Below are 18,398 nucleotides of genomic sequence, written 5' to 3'. Positions count from 1 at the left end.
TGGGTTGGTTTAAACATGCGGTAGCTATTGAATAAACATCAATTGGCTAGATTCACAAAACTCACTAAACGGAGACCAAAGAAACCACATTGTACTTAGCATATTATAGGAATATTGCTATTTTGTCATAAAGCTTTATTTTATACAAAAGCATTAAAACTGATGACCTTCAGTGGAAGATATCCTGTAAGTACATACAGATAGTCCTCGACTTGTGGCCATAATGGAGCCTGCCTATCATGGTCATAAGTTGTGATAATTATAAGAAAGGTCACCCACCTGGCAGGCATGACTTTATGAACTTTTCTGTAGCAGTTGTTGAGCAAACACTGTGGTTCCCCCCCCCCCAAGTACTGTTTGTGTTGAAGGCACTGTTTAAGGCACTTCTGGCTTGAAAGGATTAGCTAGTGACATCACCGTTGCCTAGGAGATGCCCATGGGGGCTCTTTTCATGTCACTGTCAAAGAGCTGGAGCAAGTGACAGGAACTCATGCAGCACCATTTGGGTTTTGAACATGGACTTGCTAACCTCAACCCAGTGTCCTAACCATGTGAGCCGCCATCACGCTCCACTAATGCTGTGGTCATTAAGCAAACCAATGGTCCATTATGGGTCAGTTTTGCTGAAAACCAGAAATAAATACTGATTTTCAACAAAAGTGTGGTAAAATATGATCCCATGGCCATGGATGCGGCAAAGAGCTACAAATGCAATTGCTGAGTGCCTGACATGTAGTCACTTGATAGCCAGAGGGCTGGCCCATTATAACTTTGGAACATAGGTACCCCCTGGGAGGTCTGTTGTAACTTCAAACAGTCACTAAGCAGCCAGTCATAAATCAAGGACGATCTGATATGGCTTCTAAAATCTTTATATATCAGGAAACAGGTTCTAGATAAGCAGTCACAACAGACTGCTTTTATATCAGTGTGCACCAGCCAGGGAATTGTCTAAGAAAAACTTTTTTCTAGTTGGAAAGTTTGTTTGTTTTTAAAAAAGCAAGATATAAGTGACCAGGTGATCATTTCATTTTTCACTAGGCCCAGTATTTTGAAGTCCGTCAGAATTATTCAGGAGCTTTGGAAACTGTGAATCAAATAATTGCAAATTTCCCAAGCTTTCTTCCGGCATTTATAAAAAAGATGAAGCTACAGCTGGCTTTGCAGGATTGGGAGCAGGCAGCTGAGACTGCCCAGAGGTGAGTATACTAAATTGTCCTTGTCTAGATCAATTCAAAATGCTGTATCGTCTCAGCTGCAGTGTTTTTGCAGAAGGCAAATGATCAAAGGGGATTTCTCCCCTGGTGACTTAGATCATCTTGTAGAGTCCTCCAACCTTGTGGTGCCAAAATGACAGTAAGGGAGACAAATTTTATATCTCATTATAAAGTGAGCTGTGGTGGCACAGTGGTTAGAAGGCAGAACTGCTGGCTGCCTGCAGTTTGGCAGTTCGATTCTCAGCTCAGGGTTGACTCAGCCTTCCATCCTTCCGAGGTTGGTAAAAAGAGGACCCAGATTGTTGGGGGCGATAGGCTGACTCTGTAAACCGCTTAGAGAGGGCTCTATGAAGCGGTATATAAGTCTAAGTGCTATTGCTATTAACAATGGCTGAGTGATTCTGTGACAGCAGGCTAAGGTAATAGTGGGAAATGGTCTAAAAAAAAGAATAGCAATAGCAGCTATAGCACTTAGATTTATATATCGCTTTACAGTGCTTTTACAGCCTTTTCTAAGTGGTTTACAAGGTCCTCATTTTACTGAACTCGGATGCAAGGCTGTGTCAACCTTGAGCTGCTCAGAATCAAACTCCTGGAGTGAGCAGTGAGTTAGCCTGCAGTATTGCATTCTAACCACTGCGCCACCTCAGCTCTTAATACAGTTTTTCATTTATTTGTTTTCCAATCTTGATCTATCTGGTCAGTAACTATGAAACTCTATGAAACTCATTTTTTCAGTCATTGCTTCAGCATTATTGGATTATACATGATTGATAGTGGGTAACCAAAGATGTGAAGGCTGATAACATTTTCTATTCTGGCTGAAGCAACCTCTGTGCAGACAAACACACGCGCAGTGGAGGGAAAGGGTGCCTGCATCAGCTGCTCCCACTGATTTTTTTTTTTTGTTTGAAATTTCATATAATGAAATGATACGAAACTGAACAAGGATGAGCAATTTACTGCTCTAGGAAAGCTCTATAGCTTTGCGTGCCCGTGCAAATCTCTCTTTTTTTTGGTATTGTTTCAGGTTTAATAAATGTGCTGCCAAAGTGAACATTGTAGCCTTGTTTCTATTTCTCTAAGTTGCCTTGAAAGCGGGAGATGAGGGGGACAGAAAGATGCCAAGCAACACATTAAATTTTCTTTCTTTTTTTTATTGAAAAGTTTTACAATACATTTTTTTAAAAAGACAAAACCCCTCCCAACCCCCTCCCCTCTCCCCAAACCTCCCCAACACCTCCCTCCCCTCCCCCTCCCCCTTCCCTGACTTCCCAGAGCTCAATACAGGGTATAAAAATACAAACAATCATAGTCTACCTTATGCAAACAACAATAAAATATTAAATCTATTGCACTTTAACTCTTATAAAATAACTACAAGCAATTTAAATATCACATCAATACTTATTCAAATGCTAAATGAAACTTTTTAGTCCCATATTTATTCTGGATATAATCAATCCATCTTCTCCACTCCACAATATATCTCTGTTGCGACTTATCTTTCAAGTACGCTGAAATCTTTGCCATTTCCGCCAGATTAGAGACTTTTAAAGTCCATTCTTCTATAGTCGGCAGTTCTTCCTTCTTCCAATATTGCGCTACTAAAAGTCTCGCTGCCGTAATTAAGTTCAACATCAGCTTAGTGTCCACAACAGTAGTATCAGTAATAATGCCCAGTAAAAACAGTTGCGGACAAAGCAACACATTAAATTTTCAAGAGGGTGTACTAAGCAAGTAAAATTCCCAATTAATCTGACATTTGTCCACAGAAGCAATTAATTGTCACTAATGCCCCAGAGACTAATTCCCCTAAAGTAAATAGTTGTTTGCCCTAAAACAAAAATAGGGAAGTTGTCCAAATGGAGCTCAGCTATTAGCCATTCTGTTTGTGGCTTCTGTGATTCGGCAGTTTTCCTTGAAAACACCTAAAAATATGTGTTTTGGTGTTTTTATTTATTTATTTTCCTTTAGATTATTGCAGAAAGATGCTCTCAACCTGGATGCTTTAAAAATGGAGGCTGTTCACTGTTTGTGCAGGGAAGGAAACATACCTGAGGTGAGTCTTCAGTTTTTAATTCCACACTGTTGGATGCATTTTACAGAGAGACATGGGAAACAATTATTCAGAATTTTTCTCCGTGTAAAATAATGTGTCTTCTAATTGCTAGTGAAGAGAATGATGGCAATGGTTTTAATAATGCAATCCATATATCTATCTATGTGTATATGTATACATATACGTATATGTATACGTATACGTATATGTATATGTATAGAACTAAGTTCCACTGAATTTACTTCCAAGTTCAGCAGATGGAAAATTTCAGGTGTAAATATCTTTTGACAATTACAGTCCTGACACAGGTATTTTAGTACATGCAGTAAAAGGATGGATCTAATTTAAACTGCTAGTATCACATTATCAAACAGCCATTGGTGGAACAAGAGATCATCTTTACAATACATACTGCCTAAATCTTATTTGGAGATAGGCCAGGATGGAGCAAATCCAGGCATCACACAAGAAGCTGCAAGAAGAATATGAGCTGCCAGTGTAAGGTGTGTTTTGTTGGTGGGAGGTAGCAATTGGGTACAATGGAAAAAGCCTTTTTTTCCCCCAAGAATCTATGATATTTTTTTGTCAATAGGCTCCTTAGTCTGTGATAACAAAAATTGTCTAAGTCTACTCTAGATTGGTCCAAAGATACATTGATTTTACACTTTGCAGAAAATGTTTAATGAAGGGCTATCGATGAAACTGTTGGCTGGATTTACACACCTATGTCAGCAACCATGGTTTAAAAACCAAGATGTTTTGGATTCATTCAAGATGCTAGATCAAGTTAAAAGAAAATAGAACGGTTATATAAGAATTTTGAGTAAATCAGCTTTGTTTTTTATATGAAACTTAAGCAATTTATGCATGTTACAAAGTATTTCCTTAATTTCCATTAAGATTTAAACCAAAATATGGTTGTTAGGAATGGGGGAGCTTAATATTGGAAACGAGATTCTTAATTATAACTCTAATATTTTTCAATGAATTTTTTTATCGCATTATAAAAATGTAGGGTAGAATAAACTAGTGCTAATCATAAATCTGCTTTCTTTTATTGCCTGAACTAGTTAAGCACTATTTCTGTCTGCTGCTATTTTTACTTTTGCTGTTGTTGTTTGTCTAGAAAAAGCAAACATAACTCTATAACCTACATTTGCATTTAGCTTGTTGTAGGATGCATAGGGCTTAAAGTGTGTTTCCCAGGAAACCATTTTCATGATAGAAAATTCCTCCAGATGCAGAATTTTTAACCTTTCATAGTTGAACCTCTTTTCTGGCTGCCCAAGGAGAGCATTGATAGACGGTGTTCCTTGCAAGCTACTTACCTTTCCCAAAGTGGGCGGATTCTCAGAGGCTTAAGCTGATGTTGAAAACCAATGACCTTTCAGTTAAGAGTACCGTGTCCCCAAGACTTTACGCGAACAGCTATGTGCAAACCTCTGTCTTCTGTATTTCATGGACGTTGGGTTGGAGAAAAGAGGACTTGAACGCAGTCTGCTTATGGCCACTTTTCAGGCCCGTGATAGAATTTGGTTTGGTCCTGAAAAAAAGGACCTTTGGGTTTTCATTTTTACCGAACCTCAGAAGGATGGAAGGCTGAGTCAACCTTGAGCCGGTCAGGATCGAAGTCCTGACCGTGAGCAGTGAATTAGCCTGCAATACTGCGTTCTAACCACTGCACCACCGCGGCTCCTAAGTCAGCTCCCTGTTGAGCTCCGGATGGCTCCCGACCTTCGCCCTTTCCGCCACGACCTGAAGACTTGGCTATTTGAACTTGCCGGCCTGGACTGAGGGACTGGGATTTTAGATTTTAAATTTTAAATTTTACATTTTAGAACGTGTTTTATTGTCTAGGGCTACTTGGTTTAATTTATTGTAATTTTTGTATATTATGTGTTGTATATAGTGTTTAATTGCCCTGTACACCGCCCCGAGTCCTTCGGGAGAGGGGCGGTATATAAATCCAAATAATAAATAAATAAATAAATATAAATACTGGCTGCTGGCACAAGTTTTGCATTCCAGATGCCTCTGTACCCAGATTTCATAAATGTTCCCTCCTCCTTATCCCCCGCCCCCCCAAATAATAAGACCGGTATATTTTGTTTGTCCTAGGCTTCATCCAGGCTGAAAGATCTGATTAGTGCTTTGGATCAGTTGGAACCACAGAATCCTCAGCTTTTCTGTAAGATAGCCTTAGTTTTTAGCAGAACGGTAAGTAGAATTTTTTTCTTAATTGCCCGTAATGACTGATTGAATGACTCTCTTATATAAGCTGGTTAAGCTCTATGTACATAATGCTAACTTCGTCTTTCATAGGAAGCACTGATTTATGTCCCGATCATGCCTTTTGAAGATAAGGCTAAGAAGGAATATTATTATAGATAGTCCTTAAATTACAACCATTTGTTTAGTAACCATTTCATACCACCAGTTGTAAGTTGAGGACTACTGGAGTTAAAGCCCAGGTATGCTTCAGGAAATGCTAAATTACTGGAATTGGAAAAGCATTGTTCGGCATGCAAAATTAAGGGATAGCTGTAACATTTGTTCAGCATCTCTGTCGTGATTGCAACCATGAAGAACAGTGAACAGTAGTCACTTCCCTCCCTCTCTTTATTTGTGTTGGTTAGCTCTCTGTGGCAAGAGACTCACTTACTACTGGTTCTGGGCAAAATGTGAGATGTGCCGTGGTGTGTAAAAGTGAAAGCTGAGGACATTTGCCCAAAACAGACAGCAGTCAAAGGTGGAGGTGGTTCGGGCAGAGCAATTCATGGACTTCATGGGTGCTTTTACTGGCCTTGATTCTGGATTTTAGCTGCCTGTTATTGGTAGCAGAACTGGAAAAGTCCGATTTTTGGTCACATTCACTAATGCAAGGAATATTTTCCAGATGACTTTATAAATGAGGCAGTCTCGTTCTGTCAAAGAATACATTTTCTTAGGAGAAATTTGTTGGGGGCTGTTTGCTAGCAAAGAGCATGGCCTAAATAAGCCTGCTAGAACCATTTTTTTTCTTTCTGAGATGTTACTCTTAGAATAGGGGGTTAGTAAAAGGATTTAGTAAAATTGTGGACAGCTCTCTTGCAGAGAGTTTCTTTGACCAGGCCATAGATGCATGCGATGATGGATACAATTTAATTATAATAGCATTATTTGATGTAAAGATGGTCATTTTTAGTTAATATTGTGATTATGTCCGATAGAGTTTTTCAAAACTAAAACCATTCATAATGGAATTATTTTTTTTTGGGGGGGGGGATGTTTAACTGTAGTGTGGCCGCAATCCACATATCCTGCAACTGACCCAGATGTTGGTGGATAGAGCTTTCAGCTTAGCTCCTCAGAATGCGGACATTGCTACAGAGCTGGGCTATCAGATGCTTTTTCAAGGAAAAATAAAGGAAGCTATGAAATGCTACAAAACTGCTATGGCTCTTGATGAAACAAGTGTTCCTGCACTAACAGGTTTGGGGATTTTTTATGAGTAATTGATAGAGGAGGGAGGGGGAGAGAGAGAGAGAGAGAGAGAGAGAGGTTGATCTTTTCCAATTTGTTTTTGAGTCACTATTATATTTTCATAGCTTCAGGTTACCTTTGGCTGAATTTGCCTACTGCAGATTCAGAGTTAGGGCTTTGCCAAGAATGACCATTTCTCCCCCAGAGCCCAGTGTGGTTGGCAATACTGTAGAGGTGATGCCCTTTTCATTGCTGACTTCAGACCTAGGTCCTGCGAGCCTGCAGTTCTTGATAGAAAAGATTCATTGGCTCCTCCTGTCATCTATGAAATTTGATCTGTGCCCTGAAGACATTATTTTCGTAGAATAAAGCTGAAGAGAAACATCTTTGCATTACAGGAATTATCCGAAGCCAGTTAATGGAGGGGAAGTTAGATGATGTAGAGCAGCAGTTGGAGTTCCTGAATGAAGTTCAACAGTCTATTGGAATATCAGCAGTAAGTGGAGAATAATGTTTTTCCAAAAATGATTTGATACTAATCCATGTTCTTTCTTAATGCGGATCTGAGGACCTCTATGCCATAGTTCACATGTCGGCAACCTGCGGCTCTGGAGCCACATGCGGCTCTTTGAGCTGTCTCCTGCGGCTCCCAGTCGCCCGCTGCGCACGCACCTCTCCAAACGGGGAGTGGTGCGCGCGCACCTCTCCAAACGGGGAGTGGTGCGCGCGCACCTCTCCAAACGGGGAGTGGTGCGCGCGCACCTCTCCAAACGGGGAGTGGTGCGCGCGCACCTCTCCAAATGGAGAGTGGCGCCGCCCATTTGGAGAGGTGCGCGCACACCTCTCCGAATGGGCGGAGGTGCGCGCGCACCTCTCCAAACCTTTGGAGAGGTGCGCGCGCACCTCCGCCCAAACGGGCAGTGGCGCCGCTCGTTTGGAAAGCTGCCGCGGCCCGTTTGCAAAGCTACCGCCTTCGGAGGAAGGCGGCAGCCTGCAAACAGGCCACGGCAGCTTTTCAAACGGACGGCGCCACCGCCCGTTCCAAGAGGTGCGCGCGCAGCTCTCCAAACCTTTGGAGAGGTGCGCGCGCACCTCCGCCCGAACGGGCAGTAGCACCGCTCGTTTGGAAAGCTGCCACGGCCGGTTTGCAAAGCTACCGCCTTCAGAGGAAGGCGGCAGCCTGCAAACGGGCTGCGGCAGCTTTCCAAACGGACGGCGCCACTGCCCGTTCGGGCGGAGGTGCGCGCGCACCTCTCCAAAGGGGAGACCCGTCGCCACGCAGGTGCCTCCCATTCTGCGCATGCGCAAAATGTTTTTTGCGCATGCGCATGCGTGGATGCACGCACGCGCACTTTTTGCGGCTCCCACTTTTTTGTTTGTGTGATGGAACCGGTTCCGAGTGGCTCTTTTCCTTTTTCCGGTTGCCGACCCCTGCCATAGTTCTATCTTCATGTTCTTACAATGTCCCGTTCTTGGATTTTATGAGAGAGGATGAAGACGGTGATAGTGGTGAGCATCTATATAACATTGAGAAGGAAGACAGCCTTATTTAATGTGATTCATATTGGAGTTTCTTTTGCTAAGTCTCAAGCTGTATTTGATTTTGGGATGGCATGCAAGGAGAGGACGTTAGAAAAGGCTGGTAGAGCCAGGACTACAAATGAGAAGAACGAGCACAAAACTAATATAAGTCTTCACCCCCAAAACCCTTTCAAAGTCTTAAATAAAAACCTTTTGTAAGTATTGGTAATTTTTGAAAGATAAACGTTTGCCCACCAAATTGGTAGCAGCAAAACCCAGAGCTGCAATTTGGTGGTAAGAGGATTAGAAGATTATGGATTCCAACCTCCATCACAAAACTCTGCAGGGAGAGTTTAATTATTTCAGACATACCGGTAGTTTAATGACAACAAATTGGAGTAGAGTTGAATCTTATGAAAAAGAAATGTAAGAAACAACAACACATTTCTCAATTCAATTTATTAAGAGTTATTTGGTTAATTATTACCTTAATTATTTGACCAATTCTGAAGCGATAATTATTGTTGCTCTTATGTTTTAAAATATCTACTGTACAAGGAGAGGGCTTGCTCTCGTGAAAGCAGAGAGTTGGAAAATGGTGCCTTCTGAATAAATTTAGCGGTTGTGTTGAGGTGACAATTCTCTGGCAGTTGCTCTGCCATATCCACGGCCCAGTTGCCTTTCTGTGGCCGGGGGGTGGGCGGGAGAGAAGAACCAGACTTTACTTATATCTTTGTTATTTTACCTTCTCTCAGATGAGAGCCAGTTTTCAAACAGTTATCCAGGTAGACTGATCCCAGAGTAAAGGCAGGTGGAAACCCTTCTCCTATTTAAAAGAAGCAGGTTTCCAGGGTGCTAGATTGCATGTGTGGGAGAAAGAGGTATAAGAATTTGAATTGTGATAAAATAATTTAATTTAATTTATTAATATTTCTATACCGCCCTTCTCCCGGGGGACTCAGGGCGGTGTACAGGGCAAGAATAAAACACAGAAATTTACAAAAACTAAAAGATAATTAAATGCATGCCCGATTAAAATACAATTGATACATAGTAAAAACCCCAATAAAAATGATAAAAAAAACAAAACCCCACCAATCCCCCCTCAGGCCAGGCCGGCTTGCTCGAACAAGTATGTTTTCAGATTGCGGCGAAAGGAGCGCAGATCGGGCGCTGTCCGGAGCTCAACCGGTAACTGGTTCCATAGCTCCGGGGCGCCCACAGAGAAGGATCTCCCCCTGGGGGCCACCAGTCGGCATTCTCTGACCGGTGGCACCCTGAGGAGGCCCTCTCTGTGGGAACGCACAGGGCGCAGGGAGCTTGATGCCGGCAGCAGATGTTCCCTGAGGTACTCCGGCCCCATGCCATGGAGGGCTTTGAACACCATTACTAGCACCTTGAATCTCACCCGGAAGACAACTGGCAACCAATGCAGCTCACGGAGCAGAGGTGTCACATGGGAGTATCGGGAGACTCCCAACACAACCCTCGCGGCTGCATTCTGTACCAGTTGGAGCCTCCGGGTGGTCCTCAAGGGAAGCCCCATGTAGAGAGCGTTGCAGTAGTCTAGACGAGAGGTCACGAGCGCGTGAGTGACCGTGCATAAATCATCCCGGCTTAGATAGGGCCGCAACTGGCGCACCAGGCGGACCTGGGCGAAAGCCCCCCTAGTCACAGCCACCATGTGATCTTCCAAGGTAAGCCGCGAATCTAGGAGGACTCCCAAGTTGCGAGCCCTATCTACGGGGGGTAATAATTCACCCCCCATAGAAAGAGATGGAATATCCAAATAGACCCGGGATGAAGGTATGCAAAGCCACTCGGTCTTGTCGGGGTTGAGTTGAAGTCTGTTCCTCCCCATCCAGACCCGAACCGCCTCCAGGCAACGGGACATCACGTTGAGGGCATCACTGGGGTGGTTTGGGGTAGAAAGAAAAAGCTGGGTATCATCAGCGTACTGATGATACCCAACTCCAAAGCCACGAATGATCTCACCCAGCGGTTTCATATAGATGTTGAACAGGAGAGGCGAGAGGACCGACCCCTGAGGAACTCCACAAACGAGAGACCTCGCGGTCGACCTCTGCCCTCCTGTCAACACCGACTGCGAGCGTCCCTGGAGATAGGAGGAGAACCACTGTAAAACCGTGCCTCCCACTCCCAATCCCCTGAGACGCCGCAGCAGGATACCATGGTCGATGGTATCGAAAGCCGCTGAGAGGTCTAATAGGACTAGAACAGAGGAATGACCCCTGTCCCGAGCCCTCCAGAGATCATTCACCAGCGCGACCAATGCCGTCTCCGTGCTGTGCCCGGGCCTGAAACCCAATTGGTACGGGTCTAGATAATCCACTTCATCCAGGACCAAAGGGAGCTGATGCGCCACCACACTCTCAACAACCTTCGCAAGAAAGCGAAGGTTGGAGACCGGACGAAAGTTGTTCAATACAGCTGGGTCCAAGGCAGGCTTCTTGAGGAGGGGCCTCACCACCGCCTCTTTCAAGACGGCAGGGAAGCTGCCCTCACTCAAAGAAGCTGATATAACTGCCTGGAACCAGCTGCGTGTCCTCTCCCGGGCTGCATAAACCAGCCAGGAAGGGCACGGGTCCAATAAACATGTGGTGGAGCTCAGTCTCCCCATAATCCTGTCCACTTCCTCCGGAGTTACAGAATCAAACTCCTCCCAAGTGATATCGACAAGACCACCCGCGTCCTGATCGCCAGACTCTGCCCAGTCAGAGTCCAGACCAGTCCGAATCCGAGTGATTTTTGTCCGACAGATAATTGTTAAACTCCTCGGCACGACCCTGCAAGGGTTCCTCCCTCACCTCCTGATTAAGGAGGGAGCGAGTCACCCTAAACAGAGCGGCCGGGCGATTATCTGCGGACGCGATAAGGGTAGCGAAGTGATTAGACCTCGCCACCCTTATCGCAGCGAGATAAGACCTAATATGGGTTCTTAGTCGCAATCGGTCGGATTCGGATCGGCTGGACCTCCAACCGCTCTCTAGGCCCCGTCTCCGGCGCTTCATCTCCCGGAGCTCCGCGGAGAACCATGGAGCTCGACGGGATCTGCATCGGGTCAGGGGCCGCAAGGGTACAACTCGGTCAAGAGCCTCAGTGGCTGCCCTTTCCCAAGCTTCCACTAAGGCATCTGCCGAGCTGTGAGTGGGGGAGGCAGGTGGGGACCCCAGCGCTGCCTGGAATCTCGCGGGATCCATTAAGCGTCTGGGGCGGTACCATCTAACTGGTTCCACACACCCACGGCGGGGGGTGGCAAAACGGAAGACCAGCCGCAGGAGATGATGATCGGTCCATGACAGGGGCATAATAATTGGAGAGCCCCCACCAAGGTCATCTAACCACCGACCAGATAAGAAAACTAGGTCAAGGGTGTGGCCTCCCTCATGAGTCGGTCCTGAAATTACTTGCGTCAGGTCCATGGCCGTCATGGAAGCCATGAACTCCCGAGCCAACTCAGATGATCCTCCCAGAGATGGTAGATTGAAGTCCCCCAAAACTATAAGTTTCGGGAACTCAACCACCAACCCAGAGAGGACATCGAGAAGCTCAGGCAGGGCTGCTGCTGCGTGACTAGGCGAAAGGTACACCAGCAGCAAGCCCAACTGCGCACCAGGGCCGCATCTCAAGAAGAGAGACTCACACCCGACTATCTGCGGAACGGTGGCCTCCCGCGGAGCTAAGGTCTCCCTCATAACAACAGCCACTCCCCCACCCCTACCCTGAGCCCGAGGCCGGTGTAGCACCCGGAAACCTGGTGGGCAAAGATCAGCCAGAGGAATACCGCCCTCTGGGCCCAACCAAGTCTCCGTGATGCAAGCCAGGTCCGCCTGCTCACCCTCAACCAAGTCACGGATGAGAGGAGCTTTATTAACGACAGACCTGGCATTCAGGTACACCAGCCGGAGCTCAGGCGGCTGCACATCCTCACTCCCGGGACCTCGGGGTAGAACAAGAGGGTCGGAACGCCTCACCGCTTGCAAGTAGCGGAGAGGCCTTCCCTGAGATCGATACGGCCCTCTGTTCCTGCACCTGCTGCCATTCCCTAACGTCGTGGGAATAGGCATTCCCACGACTTGCCCTGGAGCCCCGGGGGCGACCGACCCCCGCTCCTCCCCTCCGCGATCAATCCCGGCCCTGGCCTGAACAATGGTTGCTGGACTGCCCCCCATATCCGAACAACCAAAAGAAGTTCCCACCCCCCTCCCTAACCTCCTAAAAAATTTAACCAAAAAACTAACCAGGGGCCTCCTATTTGGCTTATATCGGAGGCCCCTACCCATGCCCAGCCATCTCTCAGGGTCCCAACACTCGGGCCCTTCATCAAGAGGAGGTGTAAAAAGTAAGGCGGGTCGCTCCCAGGATGGGGGGGCCCCCCTGAGAGCGTATAAGGTCGTGCTAGAATAAGTCAGACGCATGATCTTAACAAGTCCGACAAAAAACAGCAAGGCAGACCAGATCAACATGGGAGGGTCTCAAAATAAATAAATCGAAGGCAAATGACCAGAGAGCCAGCCCAGCTCCACTGCCACTAGAGCTGGGAAATCCCGGAACAGATCGAATCCCGCCCTCTCACGGCGGTCAAAGCCGGGGGGCAATCTGGTACATACAAACCGGGGGAGCAATACCCCCCAGAGCTCTCACCTCTGGGAGGCAGCAGATGTAAAAACTTAACCACTCTCCCACAGTGGTTGTACCCCGGACCTTCCAAAATTATAGGGGAGGGGAGGAGAGAAGAGGGAATTAGAGCAAGGGAGTCAGCGGAATACATCAGGGCTGATAAGCCTGTAGAGATACAGAATGGTAGGAGAACTCCGGTTACAGTTCAAACTCATGTTGTAAGAGGACCAGATAATAGTCGGCCAGGAAGGGAAACCAAGACCCTTGGTATATAGCTTACATCCTATATACAGCAGTCACTGGAATGATTTCATAATGGTTTCTTTAGCTTTTCTGCAGTAAAACTACTTATCAGAAGTTCTTACATTCCTACCGTAAATGGCTGTGTAAGTGTTTCTAATCCAGCTTCTTGGGGGAAGCCTGACACTTCCTACGGATGGCGCTAGCGAGGAAGCTTCTTAAACGAGCTTGAGAGTTCCAGTAACACAGGACACATTCAGTGGTGGGATTCAGCCAGTTCGCATCATTTCGGCAGAACCGGTAGCTAATTTTTTGTTGCCCAGGCTCAGGATGGACTTCCGGAAGCGGCATCCACACGAAGAACCGGTTGTTCACGTATTTGAATCCCACCAATGGACACATTGTTGGGAAAATGAGATCCCTTAAATTTTGCAGATTCATAACTTTCAACGTTTTGGATCCTGCCATTGCTAAAGCTCTCAGCCTGAGGGCTTTCCCTTCTTTCTATAAAGAAGATGTATGATGTCCATTGAAGTTTAATCTTCTGGACTGCTGCTGAAAAAGCTTCTGGAAAAGAAAGGATTGAGCTGATAAATTGTGGGAGTTCCGTACAGGAAGTCCTTGACTTATAACCATTTATTTAGCGACTGTTCAAAATTGCAACTGCACTGAAAAAAGTGGCTTATGATTGGGGCTCACACTTACGACTGCCACAGCATTCCCACGGTCATGTGATCAAAATTTGGGTGCTTGGCAATCGGCAAATAACTTATAATGGTTGCAGCCTGGTTGCAGTTGGTTTCCAACAAGATAAGTTAGTGGGGGAAGCCGGATTCACTTAATGACTGTATGATTCACTTAACAACTGCAGTGATTCACTGGAAAGCGGGTTAGCGAAGAAAGAAAGTGAGAGTCAGATTTAAAAAAACAGGAGATTTGACCTTTTAGAGGGGGCATAATAGGTTTATATCCTTCTTTGAATAAGATTAAAAGAACGGGAGACTTTTAGATATAATTAGACTTTTATAATGATAGATAGGATTTAGAATTAAGATGGCATTTTTTTTCTTCTTTTGATATGGGAAATATGAGGATAAGAGGAGGATTGATTTGAATAAAATCTTCAGCTATATAAATGTCTAATATTGAGGAAATCATAACTGATAAAGATATTTCAAATACTGATGGGAAATCAAACTTTAACAAGAGTAGGAAAAACAGGATGTTGATTAATGAATTGACATTTTTGATTTACGAATTGATATTATTATTTGTATGATATTAGTAAAATACGATGAAGATGCTTATGTCTAACTTTGTATACATTAACTACCAAAAATTGTAATGGTGTAATAAAGGGAAAATGGAAAAAATATGGAGAAGAAAGGAGGATCAGGGGAAAAAAATAACTGGATTGTGTAGTATTGAACAGACTTATATTGAAAAAGCTAATGTTAAATATTTGAACCCAGACAACATGTCATTTACTAAGCACTAAAGACTGTAATTCTTAAAAATTAATAAAACTTTAATTAAAAAAACAAACAACTGCAGTGGTTCACTTAACCATGGGGTTTTGTTTTCTTTTAAAACGCTGTAATCCCTTACTTTGGGGTGGAGTCAGAGTAACTAAATGGAGCTGAGTCTTTACTGGCTGGATGCCCTTCCTGACGCCTTCGTGGAGTTTGCAGCAGATATTTTCTCTTTGCACCCTGATAGAGAAACATCTCCTGCTGCCTAGGACTGAACTCTCAACCTCTTAAATGTGAGGGCAGCATGTACACCTCTTAGTTACTTCACTTGAACAAGGCAATAAAGCTTGTAAAATTGGACAAAACTAACCAATCGCCTTGCTTAGCAACAAAAATTCTAGTCTCAACTGTGATAAGTCAAGGACTATCTGTATGTATGTAGGTAATTGGAATGGAACTCTCAGTTTTTAATCTGTTTAATTTAAGACTTAGACAGATATGGAGGAATGCTCTACAAATTTGACTTGAGAGGTTGAATTCCCTAACGGGGATTTTTAGGTACAACAGTCAGTATCCATGCCTAACACCTGATGGAATAGAAAATATTTTTATGTATTTTCAAAAAAAAATGTTTTGTAGGAGCTGTCTTATCTACGTGCAGTTTTGGCTATGAAGAAAAATAAAAGACAAGAAGAAGTTATTACTTTGTTGAATGATGTCCTCGATGCCCATTTTTCTTCTCTCCAGGGTTTACCTCTTGGTATAGAATATTTTGAAAAATTAAATCCTGATTTTTTGATAGAAATTATTAAGGAATATTTTAATTTTTGCCCAAGTCAGGTAAGGTACTAAAATTCTTCTCTTTTAAAAGTACCGGTAATCAAAATATATAATGTTTTGTTTTTCACTCCGTCTTTAAAATATTCTATTAGGATGGAAAGAACAATTATTAAAATATTTAGCCTGCCATGTATGGGAAGTAAAGACTGATTTATAGTAGACTAACCTCTGAAAGGGACGCGGTGGCTCAGTGGGTTAGGACGCTGAACTTGTCGATTGGAAGGTCGGCAGTTTGGCGGGTCGAATCCCGAGTGCCGCGTAGCAGAGTGAGCGCCTGTTACTCGTCCCAGCTTCTGCCCACCTAGCAGTTCAAAAGCACGTAAAAATGCAAGTAGAAAAATAGGGACCACTACGGTGGGAAGGTAACAGCGTTCCGTGCGCCTTTGGCGTCTAGTCATGCCGGCCACATGACCACGGAGACGTCCTTGGACAAGCGCTGGCTCTTCGGCTTTGAAACGGAGATGAGCACCGGCCCCTAGAGTCGGAAACGACTAGCACGCATGTGCGGGGGAACCTTTACCTTTACCTTAACCTCTGAAAGGGCAAAAAGATAATGCTAATACTTTTATGTTATCATGAAAATAACAAGATACAAGCTCAGTTGGGAGAATACTTTTAGTTTTTAACTACTGAAAACATTTCCTCCCTTTTCATTAAAAGTGTAAATGAGGAAATTGTTATGACCCAAACCTAATCCTAACCTAATTCATGAAGATTTATTTATTTATTCATCGTATTGAACTGTCTCTGTTGTATAGTTGGACTACAGTAATGTTTAATCATGAGGTCTGTGTTAACTTTTAGCCTGCAGGCGCAGGGCAGCCTCCTTCACCACTTCTGAGGCCTTGTGCATCAGTCCTTGAAACTGTGATGAAAACAGTCCCCGGTCTTTTACAAGCTGCCTACTTGGTTGCAAAAGTGAAATATTTGTCAGGTAATAATTTCTTTAAGGATACATTTTTGTTCTTTCAAATTATACACTCAGCTTCAGAAAGCAGCTTCAGAGAATCGGGTAAAGCGCAGGCTTACATTGCCCCACAGACAGACTTTCTGAGGAATATATTGCTAAAATTCAGTATAAATGAGGAATAGTCATTTTAGGTTGGAAATAGACTAAAAATAGCTTTGGCTTTGCTGTAGACCTGGTATATTTAATCATCTGGAGAAGAAACAAGGTAAGGAAAGGATGAAGAATATGATTTCTGAGCTACTCTCCATCCCTGTTATCAAAAACAGCCATAGGAGAAGTTGGCATTTTCTTGTGCAACAAAATAATGTTCGCATTTGTGTGTGTATTGCATGCATTATCTTCTCATAGATGATTTAGGATGTGGCTCTGAGAGCATGCATATAAATTTATAATTAGGCTGTCCAGACTACTGTTCAACAAGAGAATATTTTTCCAGATTTTTTTTTTCTCTCAACAGCCGCCTACCCCTATCCTCGCCCACCAGATCTTAATCCCTTTCGAGCTTGATCTTTTTTTCCTGGCTTCGTTCCCCATACACTCGCCAAACTGCTCTGCTCTGTTCCAATCTCAGAAAGTTTCTTTACTGACAGCGGCTTCACCTCCTTTATGCAGTTTCTTTCCAATATTCTGTTGGTTAGAAAATATGTATATAAAGTTAATACCACTTTATAATGCCTTGGTAAGACTACTATTGGAATATACATCCAGTCTTGGCCACCACGATGTAAGAAAGATGTTGAGACTCTAGAAAGAGTACAGAGAAGAGCAACAAAGATGATTGGGGGACCGGAGGCTAAAACATATAAGGAATGGCTGCTGGAATTGGGTATGTCTAGTTTAACGAAGAGAAGGACGAGGGGGGACATGATAGCAGTGTTCCAATATCTCAGGGGCTGCCACAAAGAAGAGGGAGGCAAGCTATTCTCCAAAGCGCCGGAAGGCAGGACAAGAAGCAACGGATGGAAACTAACCAAAGAGAGAAGCAACCTAGAACTAAGGAGAAATTTCCTGACAGAACAATTAATCGGTGGAACCACCTGCCTCCAGAAGCTGTGAATGCTCCAATACTGGACGTCTTTAAGAAGAGACTGGACAGCCATTTGTCTGAAATGGTATAGGGTTTCCTGCCAGACCTCCAAGGTCCCTTCCAACTCTGTTATTCTGTTATTCTGAATGAAAAAGAACCTCCTTTGCAGGAAATATCCTAGCCCTGTCCATTAATGTAACCTAGTTTTATTCAGTTCTCCCTATTGCTCTGCCGATTGCAGCCCATGGTATTTTTAAAATAAAATTTAAAAAGCGTAGTTGCCAGATTGTGAATGTATAAGCCAAGAAACAACACAGGCAGCTTGTATCAAACTCTTTCTCATATTTTATTACTTCATAACTCCTGTAATTTTGAAAACAAAGATAATATTGTTAAATTAAATTGAAACATGCCTTTATTGGCTAGTAGGGGATGAGAGGGTCAAAGAAACATACTGTATGCGGTCAGGGAGAAAATTATTTTACAGATGCTTCTGTAAAACAACTTTTGAAGATGAAGGCGTTTATTTTCTTGTGTTTCATTTCTTTAATCTGCTCAGGCAACTATGAAGCCTCTGAGAGGATCTTACAACACTGTTTGGAGCAGAATCCTTCCTACGCAGAGGCTCATCTCCTCATGGCTCAAGTTCATCTGTTGCAAAACAACTTCCAACTCTGTGCCCAGTCTCTGGAGCTCTGCCTAAGTTACAACTTTCAGGCAAGTTGGATGAGTTTGTACTAAAACTCTTACTTTCATTGCATACTTGACTGTCATCTAAACTGGGTCCCTGAATTTTTAATATTGATGTTTATTGTTTGAGAGTGCTGAGGCGATTGCAGATTGTCAGAATTGTTGGTTAGCCCTTTAATGCCCTAAAGTAGTTTCCTTCCTTGCCTTGCCTACAGGACTGACAGACTTCTAAAGTCTAATTCAATTTCCTTCTTCT

The 18,398-nt window shown here is 43.9% G+C and overlaps 1 protein-coding gene across 2 annotated transcripts in view; it reads left to right on the top strand.

The window, feature by feature from the left end:
- The window catches only part of TTC21B (tetratricopeptide repeat domain 21B), a 53,673-nt gene that overhangs the window by 7,268 nt on the left and 28,007 nt on the right, over nt 1-18,398 (top strand). For both annotated transcript variants that reach the window (XM_081321701.1, XM_081321700.1), the window contains exons 6-13: nt 1,042-1,199; nt 3,195-3,279; nt 5,398-5,496; nt 6,558-6,750; nt 7,140-7,237; nt 15,255-15,455; nt 16,260-16,389; nt 18,012-18,169. In XM_081321701.1, the coding sequence (XP_081177827.1) occupies nt 1,042-1,199; nt 3,195-3,279; nt 5,398-5,496; nt 6,558-6,750; nt 7,140-7,237; nt 15,255-15,455; nt 16,260-16,389; nt 18,012-18,169 (1,122 nt within the window). The remainder of the gene's footprint in view (nt 1-1,041; nt 1,200-3,194; nt 3,280-5,397; nt 5,497-6,557; nt 6,751-7,139; nt 7,238-15,254; nt 15,456-16,259; nt 16,390-18,011; nt 18,170-18,398) is intronic.

The sequence above is a fragment of the Vipera berus genome (assembly GCF_964194415.1).
Source record: "Vipera berus genome assembly, chromosome: 1".
Classification (NCBI taxonomy): domain Eukaryota; kingdom Metazoa; phylum Chordata; class Lepidosauria; order Squamata; family Viperidae; genus Vipera; species Vipera berus.
This window is presented reverse-complemented; position numbering and strand designations above follow the sequence as displayed.